The 18084-nt window shown below is 39.1% G+C and overlaps 1 protein-coding gene and 1 non-coding gene across 19 annotated transcripts in view; one reads left to right on the top strand and one right to left on the bottom strand.

Moving 5' to 3' along the window:
• ASAP1 (ArfGAP with SH3 domain, ankyrin repeat and PH domain 1) overlaps nt 1-18084 on the top strand; it is a 389931-nt gene that overhangs the window by 264844 nt on the left and 107003 nt on the right. For all 18 annotated transcript variants that reach the window (XM_024251018.3, XM_024251022.3, XM_063726810.1 and 15 more), the window contains 2 exons: nt 9226-9301; nt 10689-10775. In XM_024251018.3, the coding sequence (XP_024106786.3) occupies nt 9226-9301; nt 10689-10775 (163 nt within the window). The remainder of the gene's footprint in view (nt 1-9225; nt 9302-10688; nt 10776-18084) is intronic.
• LOC112134810 (small nucleolar RNA SNORA12) lies at nt 15212-15367 on the bottom strand. Its single transcript, XR_002916161.2, has one exon. It is a non-coding gene; the product is annotated as a small nucleolar RNA SNORA12 (small nucleolar RNA).

Raw genomic sequence — 18084 nt, 5'->3', positions numbered from 1 at the left:
TCATTGATGGAGGTTATACAGAAAATAATGCAAGGACCTTCCAGAAGTGGAATGGACAGCTCTTATAAGCAAAACAATGTAAAGGTCATTTGGACTAGATAAAATACTCTCAAAAAAGTTAAATTCATAATTTTCTTTGATCTTTCTTATTCTTTTCAATAGTTATATTTAGAAAGATACCTGTATTCAACTAAAACATTTAAGGAGGTCAGCGTTAATATTATGGCAAAAGCACAAAGCTTGGGTTAGACAAATTAGATGAGTCCACATTTTGGCTCTGCAGCTAGTTAACTGTATTCTTAATCAGGTACTTCACTAAACCTCAGTATACTCACTCGTCAAGTTGGGTTACGATTCTGTAGCAACCACCTTAGGGTTTTTGTAAGGCTGTAAAAAGTGAAAAAGAATGCATGTGGAGTGCTTACCCCAGTGCCTGCAACCTTGTATGTGTTGACAGCTGTGATGATTCTAAGTGACATTTAAAATTATTTATTTATATATTTTATTCTCTAAGATATTTCTCTTAAGGAAAACCTTTTTGATGATCAAATTGTTGTTTACATAAATTTGATGATGTTAACTTTTTTTTCAAAGTAAATTCTACCTTATATAAGTGTCTTTCAAAAATAAAAATAATATATTGAAGTAGAAACAGTTTTCACCTTCTTAAGATTAAGTTTGTTTATTGAAGACCTGGATTAACTAACTTACTTTTGGCTTTGTAGTGTGGTTGGGCAGTTATGAAACTTTGGCCTGTGTTGTAATGGTCCCTGATTTAGTATTGGGTGGAATTTTTTATCTTTCATCAAATTGTTTTCCTGAAAACATTTAATTCCTTTGAAAGTTTTAAAGAAATAAGTGAATCTCTCAGTCTCCTGAATTCTGCAATACTTTGGCAGCAAAACTGATTTCACCTGACTTTAGAAATCTATTTTCACGTTAAATTCTCTAAGTTTATAAAGAAGAGTTTGGCCTACACAAACAAGAGTTTTTCAAAATAGAAGATGCTTTGTAAAGTATACATATATTAGCCTTCTCTAGTAATGGTGATTCTAACTTGTATAGCTAATGCATCCTGCCTTTATTCTCTTATTCTTTGCTTTTTCCCTTTCCACAAATATGTATTAGTCTTTTACCAAAGATCAGCTACTGTGCCCAGTTCTGGGATAGAGATAAAGCAAGGCTTTTCTGCTCAGGAGTTAATTGTCCAGGTATAGGAAGTAAGTCAGATCCATTATTAATCATAATGGGGCTGGACAGTGACAGGTACCATGGAGCATCAAGAGGAAGAGAGACGGCTGGGCGCAGTGGCTCACGCCTGTAATCCCCGCACTTTGGGAGGCTGAGGCAGGTGGATTATTAGATTACAGGAGTTCAACACCAGCCTGACCAACGTGGCAAAACCCCGTTTCTACTAAAAGTACAAAATTAGCCAGTTGTGGTTGCGCATACCTGTAATCCCAGCTACTTGGGAGGCTGAGGCAGGAGAATCGCTTGAATCTAGGAGGCGGGGGTTGCAGTGAGCCGAGATCGCGCCGTTGCACTCCAGCCTGGACAAGAGCAAAACTCCGTCTCAAAAGAAAAAAAAAAAAAAAACAGGAAGAGAGACATCTGACCAGGAGGACTGAGGAGAAGGTATTACCACCTTGAAGGAAGTGGTGGGACCTGTCATTGAACTTAGAGGATAGCTAGGATTCTGTTACCAGGTTGCAATCTGGTAGAAGAATGTCCCCTAGGTCAGAGAGAGATCATCAAAAGAAAACCCTACACAGTAAAAACCTTGTAGGGAGAGAGGTTCTGAGACATCAAGTAGTAGAACCATGTTATAAGGGGATTCAACTAAAAGTTACTCCATGGTTGAACCCCAAGAACTCTATCATAGCAAGAAACCAGAGTAGTTTCCTTTATTCTTTTCTACTTCTGTCAATTCCTCAAAACTCTTAATAGGCATATTGTATGGACCTGTTAAGCATTCTCTACTTAGGTGTTTTTTTGTTTTGTTTTGTTTTTAAGATTTATTCTTCTCAGTACTTACTTCAGTTCCCAAAGTGATTTTCAGTACAAAGTCAGCTGGTACTCAACAGTGAATTTGCCTAGGTAATAATAGTCACGACACTTCAGTGTGGATGAAGCTACTACACTGGAGAAATAAATAAAGGGAGCAGAAAAGAAGGGCTTTTAACTGTTTCCAACCCATTTCAGCTCACTCACTAATTACTGCTCAATTTCAGACATGAACATTGTCGGTAACATGCTGCTTTCCAAACAGACATATCCTCCAGTTCACCTGCTCCTTTTACCTCCTCACAAGTGTCATTATGACCTGCAGAGTTAACAGCATTTGTAAACATTGCTTTATTATCTGTCATTTTACAGATAATAAGAATAATAGCTAACATTTACCGAGAGCTTATTTTCTGGGATGAATTATATAGGCCCTGCCTCTAAGTTCTTTACATGTGTTTCCTTATTTAATATTCCCAACACTCAAGAAATTGTAGCTCAGAAAGGATCAGTATTTTGCTCAAAGTCATGTTCATTCATTTAATAAACGCTTAGTAAATGTGTCAAAGCAGACAAAGTAAGCACAGGAAACCAAAGAAAAATATAAATTGGACTTCAAAATTAAAAACTTTTGTTCATGGAAGTATATTATCAAGAAAGTAAAAGACAACCCACAGAATAGGAGAAAATATTCACAAAATATTTTTCTGAAAAGAGTCCGATATCCAGAATATATAAAAAACTCAACAACAGTCCAGGTGTGCTGGCTCACACCTATAATCCTAGAACTTTAGGAGGCCGATGCAGGAGGATCACTTGAGCCCAGGAGTTCGCGACCAGCCTGGGCAACACAGGGAGACCCTGTCTTTACAAAAAATAAAAATAAAAAATTACCCAGGTGTGGTGGCGCACGCCTATATTCCCAGCTACTTGGGAGGCCAAGGTGGGAGGATCGCTTGAGCCCAGGAGATCAAGGCTGCAGTGAGCCATAATGACTCACTCCAGCCTAGGCAACAAAGCAAGACTCCGTATATTAAAAAAATTGTACACACATACACACACACACACACACACACACGAATGGCCAGAAAAACATGTTAAAAAGTGCTCAACATCATTAGTCAGTGTTAAGTACAAATCAAAACCTCAATGAAATAGCACTTCACACCCACTGGGATTGTTGTAATTAAAAAAAGTCTTGGTGAGGATGTGGGAAGATTGCAACCTATGCATTGCCAGTAGGAATGTAAATGGTGCAACTTCTTTGGAAAACAGTTTGGGAATTTCTCAGAAAGTTAAACATAGAATTATTTAAATAAAAATGTGTACATGAATATTTATAACAGTGTTATTTACAATAAACAAAACACGGAAACACCCAGATATCCATCAGTTGATAAAAGGTTAAACAAAATGTGGTATATCAAAATGGAACATTGTTCAGCCACAATGCTGAATGTGAATGACATATTGATACATGTTACATATGGGTGAACATTTAAAACATTAATGCTAAGTGAAAGAAGCCAGACAAAAGATGGCATATGTTCACTAACCCAGCAGCTCTCTAAACCCCTTCGTTTAGAAGATTCAATAGAGGTTTTATTACATAGGCATGATTGATTAAATCATTGGCTGTTGGTGATTGGCCCAATCTCCAGCCCCTCTGCCCTCCCCAGAGGTGGGAGGAGGGGTGGGGCTGAAAGTTCTGAACCTAGTTGCATGGTTGGTTCTGTAACGAGACTAAAAAGAGATTCCATGAATTGTGTATAATAGTGCGGTGACTGGTACAGAGTAAATACTCAGTTACATGTTGGCTGCCATTACTGTTACTGTTATTTATTTTTGAAGATCTTGTTATGTTACAGTAATTTATAGAGAAAGTGGCTAAGAGATAAATGAGACATCCTCGAGGTAATTTTCCCTTCTATTTGGAAGATTTTTGTGTTAAGTGTAGTGATAGGTAGTCAGAACTCACACATGTGCTTCACTTTCCAGCTAACAACACTTTTATCTGTAGTAGCTCATCTGATGCTCCTTGAAACTAGAAAATGTCCACTTTGGAGATGAGCATTCTGTTATTCAGACAGGGTGAATAACTGCCCGAGGTTACCACGTATAGTGAGATTTAGAGCCAAAATATGAAATACGATATGGTTTTGACTCCTAAGCCTTTTTTTTTTTTTTTTTTTGGAGACGGAGTCTTTCCACTCTGTCACCCAGGTGGGAGTACAGTGGCGTGATTTCTGCTCACTGCACCCTCCACCTATTGGGTTCAAACATCAAGCAGTCCTCCTGCCTCAGCCTCCCAAGTAGCTGGGACTACAGGCACGTGCTGCCACGCCCAGCTAATTTTTTTTTTTTTTTTTTTTTTTAGTAGAGACAGGGTTTTACCGTGTTGCCCAGGCTGGTCTCGAACTCCTGAGCTCAGGCAATCTACCCATCTCGGCCTCCCAAAGTGTTAGGATTACAGACGTGAGCCACCACACCCGGCCTTTTTATTTTTTTTTTCTTTTTGAGTCAGAGTCTTACTCTGTCACCCAGCCTGGAGTGCAGTGGTACAATCCTAGCTCACTGCAGCTTCAACCTCCTGGGTTCAAGCGATCCACCCACCTCAGTCTCCCAAGTAGCTGGGACTACAGGCATGTACCACCACGCCTGGCTAATTTTTGTATTTTTTTTGTAGAGACAGGGCTTCACCATGTTGTCCAGGTTGAGACCAGGTTGGTCTCAAACTCCTGGGCTCAAGCAGTCATGCTGCCTTGGCCCCCCAAAGTGCTGGTGTTACAGGCATGAGACACGTGTGCAGTAGCCCTTGCATGTCCACTGAACTAGGACCAGCTAAAACAGAGAGAAGAGAGAAAGGAGGAACACAGAAGCCACTGCGCTCTGTGAAATGTTTTGGCAGGTCGTGGTGGCTCTCTGTCTACCCTGTCCACAGCTGGAACTGTGACCCTCAAGGAGAAGAGAATGAAGCTCAGAGGGACAGTGCAGATGACAGCATGTCACCCTTTGCTTTTTATGGTGTCACTGATATATTGCTAATGACTGCCATGGTTATTTTATTCTTCTCCTACAACTCGTCCTCCTTTCCTGCTCCTATTTCTTACCAAAACTAGAACTTGGCCCTCCCTAAAATGACTTTCTGCAAGGGGCTTGCCTCCGAATTGTTCATCCCAGAGAAAATGTTGATTCTTTAATTTTGTTTTACCTGATTAATATGTGATATCCTTAAGAAAAAAATTAGAAACTGAAGTTAAGGAAGAATGAAAAAAACCCTATAATCTCCTCACTTAGATTACTAGATTCATGTATCTGGTTTGTTTTGTTTACAAAAATGGGATTATACTACAGATTAAAGCAATTATTACATTGATTTTTCTTAGGCTCTGGGTATGTAACAGTCTGAATAATTGAAGCAGAAGGAAAGTAAATTTGTTTGGAGTCTTCAGCCTTGTAATTGACAGGAATTTTCATTTTTATCAATGCCATTTCAAACTAAAACAGTTCCGTCAATCTCCCTAAAATTTATAACGTGTTCTTCAGTATTTCTTTTGTGCTGTTCAAATATTTGCTTATTCTTTTTCTGGAGTGTTGTCCAGTAGAAGTTTCTGCTATGGTGGAAATGTTCATACTCTTTACCCTCTACATGGTACCCACTGGCCACACGTGGCTACCGAGCACTTGAAATATGGCTTATGAGACTTCAGGAACAGAATTTTTCATTTAATTTTTAATAGCCACATGTGACTAGTGGCTGCCATATTGGAAAACACAGATCAAGAGCATTCTCATTGAAACTCACCTTTAAAAAAAAAAAATTGGGAAGAGATTTAGTTAGTGTTCTCTTATTTTTAAAAAATGTTTATTTCAATAGTTTCTGGAGTACAGGCGGTTTTTTATTACATGGATAAGTTATTTAGTGGTGATTTCTGGGATCTTGGTGTACCTATCACCCAAGCAAAACTCACATTTTTTTAAAGCATAATGATTAAATTCCCTTTATGTTGAAAGTGAAAATGAAATACCTTTTCAAAAATATCTACAAAGAATCTGTATCCCTCTGCAAAGGAAACAGTTCCTTATATGATAAAGTTATGCAGCTCCAGGGAAGAGAATGATTTCTTGAGCACATGCTAACTGCCCCACACTTTGCTGGGTGGTTTCACACGTCCTATCTGTATTATTTACCCATTTACACATGAGCAAACTGAGGCCAAGAGAAGTTAAATGACTTGACAGAACACAGATTCTTGGTCATAATCATCTGACCCCAAAGCCATTGCTTTTTCTGTTGTAAGAAGTCCTGACAACATCCATCTTAAATTTAAATGCTCTACCTTCAAAACTTTTCTCCAGAAATCACTGAAGTGCATTATCAGAGACCAAAACAGATTTTGCTATGATTAACTCTTACCCATACTTTCAACTCCTGGGCATATATCCCTTCCTTGATGTAGAAGATGCTGGTTTCAGGTTAACACTTATGGATGGCCCGCTCTGTGCAGAACATTGCCAGCCTCTCCAGGTCTGTCACTTAGGCCTGGGCACACATGCTCAATGAAGCCACTGCTTTGACTATCAGGTCTAGAGAATACTGCTTATGGGGTAGCAGCCGAGCTGAGTCTTGATAAAAGAGAGTTTGGCAGGCAGGTTGATAGGGTTTGGCTCCATGTCCCCACCCAAATCTCACCTTGAATTGTAATCTCCATAATCCCCACATGTCGAGGGTGGGACCAGGTAGAGTTAATTGAGTCATGGGGCAGTTTCCCCCATGCTGTTCTCTTGATAGTGAGTGAGTCTCACGGGATCTGATGGTTTTTTAAGTGTCTGGCATTTCTCCTGCTGGCATTATTCTCTCTCCTGCCACCCTGTGAAGAGGTGCCTTCTGCCATGGTTGTAAGTTTCCTGAGGCCTCCCTAGCCATGTGGAACTGTGAGTCAATTAAACCTCTTTTCTTTATAAATTACTCAGTCTCGGGTATTTCTTCATAGCAACATGAGGACGTACTACTACACAGATATAGAGGGGAAGGGCATTCCAGGCAGAGTGAATAGCGTATGCAAAGGCTGAAGTGGGGAAGGATGGATTGAAAAAGAACAAGCAACTAGAAATAATGTAGCATGGCTAGACCTTGGAGTTTTTAAGGGAAAATGGTAAGAGATAAAACTGAGAAGTATTAAAGGGTCAGAACATAAACTTTTAAAATTCTATACTGAGAAGTTTTACTTGCATCGCTATAGGCAGTGCCAAAAACCCAAATGCTAGAAAATAAGGGTTTAGGCCAGGCGCGATGGCGCACACCTTTAATCTCAGCACTTCGGGAGACCAAGGAGGGCAGATTACTTGAGTCCAGGAGTTGGAGACCAGCCCAAGCAATGTGGCAAAACCTTATCTTTACAAAAATAAAAATTAGCCAGGCATGGTGGGGTGCCTCTGTAGTCCCAGCTACTCAGAAGGCTGAGATGGGAGGATCACTTGAGCCCAGGAAGTCGAGGCTTCATTGAGCCACCGTGCTCCAGTGTGGGTGACAGAGAGAGACCCTCCCGAGAGAGAGAGAGAGAGAGATGAGGCTTTACATGTGTTCATGTGTTTTTCAGTTAAATGGCAAAAGGCCCTTTTTTCCTCTCATCCCTGTTGGTGAAAAACTTTCTAAAGGTAGTATTTTTCTTCCTTATTTCAATAAGGTTTCTTTGCCAAAGATGCCAGCCTTAAAAAATGTTGGAACTTGTAGGATTTCAATAATCACTCTGAAGGCCACTTCTAATAGTCTGTGTTATTGCCACTGAACACTGAATATACATATTAAGCTTAAAATATGTCTCTTAAGATATGCCTTAAGCTGGGCGCAGTGGCCCACACCTGTAATCCCAGCATTTTGGGAGGCCGAGGTGGGCAGATCACTTGAGGTCAGGAGTTCAAGACCAGCCTGATTAACTTGGTGAAACCCTGTCTCTACTGAAAATACAAAAATTAGCCTGGTGTGGTGGCAGGCACCTGTAGTCCCAGCTACCCGGGAGGCAGAGGTTTCAGTGAGCTGAGATCACGCCACTGCACTCCAGCCTGGGTGACAAAGCGAGACTCCATCTCAAAAAAAAAAGATATACCTTAAAATGTCTTGATATTGCTTCATTCAGTCTGCTTTGTGTTGGGCCCACTGTGATAGGGATATGAGACAGTCCTTGTGCTCAAGGTCCTCATTGTTTGTAGGGAGACAGCAAAACAGATAGTGTTTTGAGAAACAATCTGCTGTAGGGACATGGTTAGAAAAGCTTCCAATAGGGCAGAGAAAATTCTAAACACGTTTTCTGAGGCATATTGTGTATTTTTCTAAACTGATATCGGAGACTGGGTTCCTGAGTGGAAGTGTGCCACCTGAGACAAGAAATCTTCACTTGCTGGGAAAGAGCTGGATTAGAATCTGGCAGACCTGGATCTGAATTCCACCAGCTCTGCTGCTTACTAGCTGCAGCTTGACCAAGTTTTATACATACTCTGTACCTCAGTTTTACAAATGGAGATGAGATTGAAGTGCTTTAATTCGTTAGGGTTGTGTACATGAAATCACTTGTGTAAAGTGTTTAGTGCAGTGCTGGGCATGTGCTAAGTGCCCAGATATTAATTCTTGTTATTTTTCAGGTGAAGTCATGGCAACCATGTGTTGTAGGATAAAGCTTTCCAAACCTGTTGGTATTATTGCTTTGAATTCTTGTGTTTCAAATATATGTTGGAACACAGGGATCTTTGAGGAACTGAATGAATTTTTACTTTTCTCCTGCCTTTATCTATAGTTCCATCATATTTCTCCTTATAGTGTCCAGATCAACCTCATGATATACCACTGGTTAATGTGTCTTTCTCTCTCCTTCAAATTCAAATATGGTTTAACTGGGAAGAACTGTTCTATGTATAGATGCATATGCACATTGTGAAATCACTGTTTGGGGACTGCAACTGTAATTTCCAGTGTTCTTGTGATATCTTCTATCAAATGTCAACTGGCAGCCATAATTTATTTGTTGGTACATCTTTATAAAATACCATAATTAGTTTTATAACTGTCTTGTATAGATAAATCCATAGAGAATGAGTATATATATACAGATACATGTATTTTCAGATTTTGTAGGTTATTATAGTTCCTTTTTTTATTTCTACATAAGGAAACAGATTCTTTTTTTTATATACTGGTGGTAAATCTCTGATTTTTTTTAATTGTAGTTTCTTTCAAGATGGCTTGAAAACGGCTGATAAGTTGAAACAGTACATTGAAAAACTGGCTGCTGATTTATATAATGTAAGTTCTTTATAAAATACATGCAGTTTAACTTGCTTTCATGGATAAGTTTCAGTAAATTTGAAATCTGTATTAGAAAGGTGTTAAAAGCAGAAAAGATTAAATTATATGTCTGTACAAACCTAGGACAAATCACCCTTCAGTTTAAGTCAGAGAAGTAATCAATGGTCAAATGCTCCAGAGTCCTTCTGGGGCTATAAGAGGAGCAGGGAGGGGAGTATATAGCCATCAGTTCTGATTTTACGGAACTGCATTTATGATTCAGTTAGCATCACATTTGAGTGTTCCTTGGTCAGCAGTTCCAGAAAGAATGCATGATTGTGGAAGGATAAAAATTGACTCTGAATAGGCAGGTTTATAGAGTTTTTTGGGGTTTTTGTTTGTTTGGGGTTTTTTTTGTTCGTTTGTTTGTTTTCCCAGACAGAGTCTCACTCTGTCGCCCAGGCTGGAGTACAGTGGCACGATCTTGACTTACTGCAGTGTCCGTCTTCTGGGCTCAAGCAATTCTCGTGCCTCAGCCTTTTGGTAGAGATGGGGTTTTACTGTGTTGCCCAGACTAGTCTTGAACTCCTGAGCTCAAGTGATCCACCCGCCTTGGCCTCCCAAAGTGCTGGGATTACAAGCGTGAGCCACCATGCCTTTTCATTTATAAGGGTTTGGTTTTTTTTTTTTTTTTTTGCATGTTTTATATTATCTCTCTTTTTTTAGTGTCCAGGTCTAAATGTATATATTACAAATGGTAAAGTTGTTGCCCAAAAATCATTTGGGGGTAAATAAAAGCATATATGTTATGAGTATGAGTAAATATCCTCAAATAAAGTTTTAGAATTACAAATAATGCCTTTTATATAACTTTAAAAATGCATAGCTAGGTATTTTTTCTGATTTTCTTTTAGTAGTTAACAAGGTTCAGGTTACAGTTAAGTCCCAAGTGGTTAAAAAAAGCAGCGCCGATCCCTTGTCCCCATTTCATGCTGTGTAAACTTTGATGTATGCATTGGCCCATTAAACTCCTGGTCGTTCTTAGGATTCTCTCCTGGACCATTTAATCACATTGTGGTATTTTCATTACCACCCTTTGAAAAACCAGAAGCAAATAATCTCAATGATATTTCTCAAGCTGTTTAGAATAGTACTTCAGAGTTAACTATCTAGCTTAGATATGTTATTTAATAAGAATGCATGTTGCATTATTCACTAATTTCAAAACCCACTGCTACTTTTATAAGATGAGAAATACCGTATCAAAAATGAGACAGTGTAAAGGACTTTTAGTAAGAAAACCAACTATATAATAGAATTGTTTGATGAATGGTATTTTTGGATAAATTAAACTCTGCCTATAAAAGTGTAAATGGTAAGTAATAGAAGTAATTTTTTTTCATAGATAAAACAGACCCAGGATGAAGAAAAGAAACAGCTAACTGCACTCCGAGACTTAATAAAATCCTCTCTTCAACTTGATCAGAAAGAAGTAAGTGGTTTACATGTTTACAACAGGGCTAACAGTGTAAGGCTGCTTGTAATACCCTTTGTGTTTCCTGATCTGCAAGACAGGCACAGTGATATATAATATGCAAGTATGTACCTACCATAAGCCCCATGTAGAAACTGTATTTTAGTTCCTTTTCCTTCCTTATAGGAAAGATGTTCTGGGTATCCAATTCCATGACTCTGGATTTTTTTTTTTCTTTTTTCTTTACTTTTTTTGAGACAGGGTCTCACTCTGTCACCCAGACTAGAGTGCGGCAGCGCAATTATGGCTCATCGCAGCCTTGACCTCAAGCATTCCTTCCACCTCAGCCTCCCGGGTAGCTGGGACTACAGGCACATGCCACCATGCCTGGATAATTTTTGTGTTTTTTGTAGAGATGGAGTTTGACCATGTTGCCCTGGCTGGTCTTGAACTGCCGGACTCAAGCAATTCTCCCACCTCAGCCTCCCAAAATTCTGGGATTACAGACATGAGCCACTGTGCCCAGCCCCATGACTATAGATTTTCAATCCTAGTTTTGAAGACATGCACTTCAGGAGCATATGCTGAAACATAGTACATTCTACAACTGTCCTCTTTAGACCACTTCTGTCTTTCTGGGCAGCCAAAACAGGCATGTCTCATTTGCCAGGGAAATATTTTGATGCAGAATCCTACAGAAGCTTTGCCCTGCAATTAGGAAATTTGAGGTGAGTTGGTCCTTGGATATTGAAAGAGTATAGAATGCATGGTAGAGGCTGAATGAATGCAGTACAGATCCTTAGTTATAAATGTCATTTGTTCAAACATTTCATTAACACCTGCTGTGTGCTAGGCACAGTTCTAGGTACTAAGCTTTAGTCCCTTCCATCTAGTAGCTCATTATCTAGTCAGCCATATGAACAATCCATCATGCCTAAAGTGGTATTGATACTATTAGAGATACATTGGAAGGTGACTGCAGCCAGACAGAAATCTAAAAGACCCAGAGATGGAAAACTCCCCAGCATATTCAAGGGGCTGCAGACATTTTGGGGCAGGATGGGTGGAGGAGTGAGAAATGCAGTTTCTGAGGTAAAAACTCAGACCTGACTATGGAGGACCTTGGGTGTTGCACCTAAGGGACGTAGACTTCATGATAAGGATAAATTAAATAGTAAGCACCATTTGTTTTCTGGGAGAAATTAAAAACGTGCCTGTTTTTGTAATGAAATTATGGGTTAAATTTAAGAGCAGCGGCTCATGCCTGTAATCCGAACGTTTTGGGAGGCCAAGGTGGGAGGATCGCTTGAGCCCAGGAGTTTGAGACCAGCCTAGGCAACAAAGTAAGACCCTGTCTCTACAAAAAATTTTGAAAAATTAGCCACGCATGGTGGCATGTGACTGTAGTCCCAGCTACTAGGGAAGCTGAGGAGGAAGAATCCCTTGAGCCCAGGAAGTGGAGGCTGCAGTAAGCTGTATTTGTGTCACTGTACTCCAGCCTGGGCAACGGAGCAAGACCCTGCCTCAAACAAGCAAACAAAAAAAAACTAAGAGCAATATTTAATAATAATAACATGAAATACAGCATTTTTATAGTCCGTTTTTAAATACTATCACACAACAATAGCAAGTTCACTTATTTTAATTTCTAAAATATCTGAAAGGGGTTTATGAGTCTAAAACAAAGCAACTCCCGTAAAACATGGGAAGCCCTGCACTAGTGACACTAATCTTTTAAAGTAATCTTGAAGGTTTTCTTTATTGAGTGAATATAAGCCTCTATTTTTCTGGTTCTCCAAATCCAGTTTTTGTATATGCACTGGGGATTGGTCAAGTGAGAGAGGTCTATAGCACTGTAACACTAGGCATCTGCTAACCTGTGGAGTAGGCAGAGTGGCCAGGAACATCTGTGTACACTAAGGCAGTTTCTGCATCCATGTCATTCAGTCTCAGGCAGTGACTGCACCTGTGGTTTGAGGCCTGTGACTGTGATTTACAAGAACTTCCAAGTATTAGACCCCCAGTAGACTTCAGACTGAAACACAGATATGCCATGCACGCCCTTTGAAGGTGCTTACTGACATATAAATCCTAGGAGAAACGTGGTCTCTTTGAATGATTTCTCAGTGTAAGAGCATTAAAAAGACCCAGGTAGAAGGGAGTACGGGGTGGTAGATTTCAGTCTTGGGAGAAAATTGTGAGCTTTTTTGGGGGTTTTTTGTTTATTGTTGTTTTACTTACTGGTATGTACTTAACCACTCCCTACCTTTGTTTTGTCATACAGTATTACGTCTTTCCTACATATGGAAGCTTTCTTGAAAAATAAAGAGGAGGACTGTTACAACCTCTTTTTGTTTTGCATGGAGACTTAAGTATTCTGCTCATGGTAGCTAAAGAACAAAGTTGCATATAAGCCAAAGGAGTGTGTACATGATGAAATGCACATGATTTGATTTAACCCCACCTCAGATTAATAAATGATGAGTTTTCATTAGTACCTTGCATCACAGAGTTTTACAAGTAATAAATTGATCTTTCACAACATGCCTATTCCTTTCTTATGCTGTTCATTATCACTCATTGCAGAATATGTTTAGAAGATAGTGATTTTTCATGACTGAGATTAAATGTGAGAGGAGACCATCCACAGAGAGTTCTGACCATGGTACTATTTGAAAAGAATGTCAAGTAATCTTAAAGATTAACTGAGGAATCAAAAGCACCCAACAAATCATTTAGCCTATTCACCCCCACCGGGTTCTAACTTGGCTCCATTAAAGGAAGTTCCAAGAATTTTAGTTGTAAATAGGATCCCTGGAATTTCAGTAAACTCATTTTTTTTTTCTATTAAGTTTTTATTGTCTTAGCAAATGAATGTTCTATGAAATTACATTAAGCTTTTGTAATAGCTTAATCTACAAAAGAACTATTTGCTATGTAACTATTTTTAGAGTTGGAAGTAGGTTTTTGTTTTGGTTTTTTTGAGACGGAGTCTCTGTCGCCCAAACTGGAGTGCAGTGGTACAAATCTCACTCACTGCAGCCTCTGCCTCCCAGGTTCAAGTGATTCTCGTGCCTCAGCCTCCCGAGTAGCTGGGACTACAGGCATGCACCACCACGCCTGGCTAATTTTTACATTTTTAGTAGAGACTGGGGTTTCACCATGTTGGCCAGGCTGGTCTTGAACTCCTCAAGTGACCTCAAGTGATCTGCCCGCCTCAGCCTCCCAAAGTGCTGGGATTACAGGCATGAGCTACTGCGCCTGGCCTTAAAGTATTTTAAATGGTGATAAGTCATATTTAGTATATACAGAATTATTCCAAAAATTACACCTTTTTTGTTTGAATTCACTTATGGACTTTCTTAAAACCCTATCACATTATCATTTGCAGGTTTGACAGATTCTTTGTTTCTGTTGTACTCATGTCACAGTATCTGTCATGTAGCCTGGTCCCGGAAAACTATTCAAATATTTAGAAAAATGAAACAGAAGGAATCTTTTGCCCACCTCATTCATACCTTGCAGTAGAAATTTTAGGCTTCTGTAGTAGAGGTTTAGTTTTAAATTGGATACCAGAAACATTTATAGCCCCATTAAATCAATGAATGTATAATTGCTTGCACTTTTCAAAGATTTGAGACTCTGCCTCTTAATAATACATTTTATACATTAATAAGGTTTTCAAATAAGAAAGTGATTTGTCTATACTAATAGAGAATAGGAAATTAAAAAGATTTTAAGTTCATTGTTTATGTTTTATATTTTTGCCCAAATGAGTTTTTCTCTTTCCTGAATACATAGTTAATTACTGTTACGCTATCAAAGGATTCAGAACCTATTTCATTCCTTCAGTTTGTGTCAGGTTTTAAATTGTTGTTAATGTTAATAAATGTCCAGTATCGACTTTCTCAGGAAAGAAAATCCTCTTTGCATTTGTCTAGAGTGCCCTGCTTAGCAAGCTGAATGGCCATCATTTCTCAAAGTGCACGAGTAATAATTGGTGTGATTTTATTAAGCCATGAAACTGATTCACAGTTAATTTAGGATTGTTGATACTAAACTTCTGAAACATACTGCTTCCTTCCTGCTCAGTTTAATGAGGTCAAAGCCTGGAGTTTAGCCACTTTATTCATCTTTAAAAGCATATTAGTTTGATGTAAAGCAAGGCACATTCACTCCGAGGAGTTTGTTATTCAGAATTTAAGGTTTACTTAAGCTAGTAATAAATACATAAGGAATGTCTTAATGATAAATTTACAGAATATAATCGTTTTTATAAGTTGTTAGTGTCTGAATCCTTGTTTAAAAGAAGTATTTTTATTTTTTAAACTTAGTGTTTTATTTTAAAGGTTAGCAAAGGTTAAGATTAGAGATACATAGTTGCTTGTTTTTGATTGAGTGCCTAGTAGTGAGACATCCATTTTTGTTTTTGTTTTTGTTTCTGTTTTCCTGCCACATGTGGGAGCCATTCTCTGATAGAGGAAAGGCGTGAAAGGCTTGAGAGATATCTCATTGTCACAGGCTTTTGCCAGCTCCAGTATAATACATGTGGCAGTGTTAGGCCCATTTGAAAACTTAACAAATGTGCCAAAAAGAAAACTAACACGAGAGATACATAGTTTTAAAGCATTCGGACAGACCTAGGAATTATGTGGGCAGATGACGAGAAGTCTAGTTCCGTAACAAGGGTTCCAAGGAAGAGGGTTATGAGTGAGCACCAGTATACAGGGAAATTTTAGATTTTGTTTTTTTGTTTTTTTTTTTTTTGAGACGGAGTGTCCCTCTGTCGCCCAGGCTGGAGTGCAGTGGCGCAATCTCGGTTCACTGCACGCCCCGGCTCCTGGGTTCACGCCATTCTCCTGCCTCAGCCTCCTGAGTAGCTGGGACTACAGGCACCTGCCAACCACGCCCGGCTAATTTTTTGTATTTTTAATAGAGACGGGGTTTCACCGTGTTAGCCAGGATGGTCTCGATCTCCTGACTTCATGATCCACCCGCCTCGGCCTGCCAAACTGCTGGGATTACAGGCGTGAGTCACCGTGCCCGGCCCTGTTTTTAATGTTTCTGGGAGATACAGATAGGGCAGAGATCCCTGACTCCAAATTCATAATTGAGTAATTTTCATGTGATTTTGTTGGATTAAAGCAGAAAGCCCTGTGGATTTCTTTTATCCCTGCCTCTTGTTTTGTCCCATGCCTCAGTTCCCTGCAACCTGATCCATTTTTCTTCATTAGGATTATGAACACACTGCTGCCTCTCTTAAAAAACAACAACAACAAAACAAAAACCTGTTACTAGGGACTGTTGCTGGAGGTATTGGTAGGGGAAGGCTGCTCTTCTTGCTTGTCTGATATTTAGTACAGTCCCTCAGTCCTACCTCCATTTAGAAAGTGTGAAAATATCTATTAGGGAGGACTTAGCGAACCACATTACTATGGAATTAAAGGCTATAGGCCCTGATTAAAAGTGAACATTTAGGTCGGGCATGGTGCTCACACCTGTAATCCCAGCACCTTGGAAGGCCAAAGCAGGAGAATTGCTTATGTCGAGGAATTCAAGACCAGCCTGGGCAACACAGTGAAACCCCATCCCTACAAAAAAGCAAAAATTAGCCTGACACGGTAGCACACACCTGTAGTCCCAGCTACTCAGAAGGCTGAGGCGAGAGACTCATTTCAGCTTGGGAGGTTCAGGCCGCAGTGAGCTGTGATCACACTATTGCATTCAGCCTGGGCAACAAAGCAAGACCCTGTCTCAAAAATAAATATATACATATGTATTTTTTAAAAGGAAATATTTAGGGAGAATTTTGCAAGAAAATCCTGGATTCAGGTCCATGCCCCATCTCTCCCAAATGGTTAATATTGTCCCAATTAGATGTTTCATATGGAGGGAATCTGGCCAGTTATAAACAGAGAAATTATTCAAATAGAAAAATAACTCAAGTTTGTAACCTCTTTAATGTGAGTCAGCTTGCCTGGTTAAGTGTACAGTAAGCTCCCAGTTACCTACGCAAGAGAACAAGACAGTGATATGGTGAGAGTGTGAGCATCCATGTCAAAGCCAGGGCTTATGTTGTATATTCAGGGTCCTTAATACCTGGCTTTTAGGAGGTGTTCAGGACATGCTTTTGAACACAGAATCTATGATTTTCCTTTGACCGTTACTTATATTAATTTTGCATCACTGAACATACATTACTTGGCCCAAAAGGATCCTGAGTGTCAGAAAGAAGCCATCCTGGCCTTAAAGGTATTTCATACACAAGTCAGTAAATAGCCAGTGGTTGGTTCAGCTTACCTCGACACTATCACATTTCAGGTGTTGTTTATGAACTGGATATATTTAAGTTATTTTCCCTTGGGGAAAAATAAAAAAAAGTCCTGCTACAATTTGTGGCTATTACTAGATTTTCTGAATAATTCATTTTGGGTTTCACTGAGGTATTGATTCCCTATACATACACATTTGAGGTTTGTCAACCATTTTATCTTCGTAAAATGTGTGTGTGCCTCACGTTCTTCTATTTAGCCATGTTTCTGTTCTCACGCCATATGACCTGAAATAAAACCTGATAAATACAGACATTTGATTCTCCTATCACCCAAAGTTTATCCTGAATCTAGAGGTGTATGTGTTTTCTGGTATTATCTTTACAGTGATATTTTCTGTGTACGTTATATAAAATGCTTAAATTATGGATAACATTTTCAGTGAAATTAACTATATTTTCAAATGTTCTGCCTTTTTTCTCTGTTGCTTTTGCCCTTCCTGATCGAAGTCTAGGAGAGTAAGTCAATACTTTTTATGAGAATATATTGTCCTACTTGTATGTCTAAAGACCATGCTCTGATTGTGCAGTTCAACGTTGCTGATTTTATTTCTTACATTTTCATAATGTAATGGCTGTTTCTAGTCATGTAGTCCTTAGAAACTATGGTTAAGTATCAGTGGAGTGCTGATAATAAATCAACCTTTTTTCCATCTATGTTGTTGGTTTGGCCCTTCTCACCCTCCACAACATCATACACTTTTCACTGCTGTAGAATTGTCTTAATTTAAAAAATGTGGTTATAGGTATATTTTACAGAGCGCTAATTACAAAACGAAAAACATAATAATTGTTAAAACCTCACTTAGAAGGTTCCCCTTTTATTTGGGGGTATATTGGCAGAATGTGTAAAGGGAGAAAGGTACAGCCTAAGGGAAGAACATGTTTGGGTTGCATGGACTTTATTTTCTGGTCCACTTCATTTTTTTCCAGTCCCTCCTGTGTTTGCCTCTGCCGCTAGTGTAAACTGGATTCAGTCTTACAGTAGTCTGTCTA

This window comes from Pongo abelii, chromosome 7 (genome assembly GCF_028885655.2).
Source record: "Pongo abelii isolate AG06213 chromosome 7, NHGRI_mPonAbe1-v2.0_pri, whole genome shotgun sequence".
Taxonomy (NCBI): domain Eukaryota; kingdom Metazoa; phylum Chordata; class Mammalia; order Primates; family Hominidae; genus Pongo; species Pongo abelii.
Note: the sequence above shows the minus strand (reverse complement) of the source record. Positions and strands in the feature narration are given on the sequence as shown.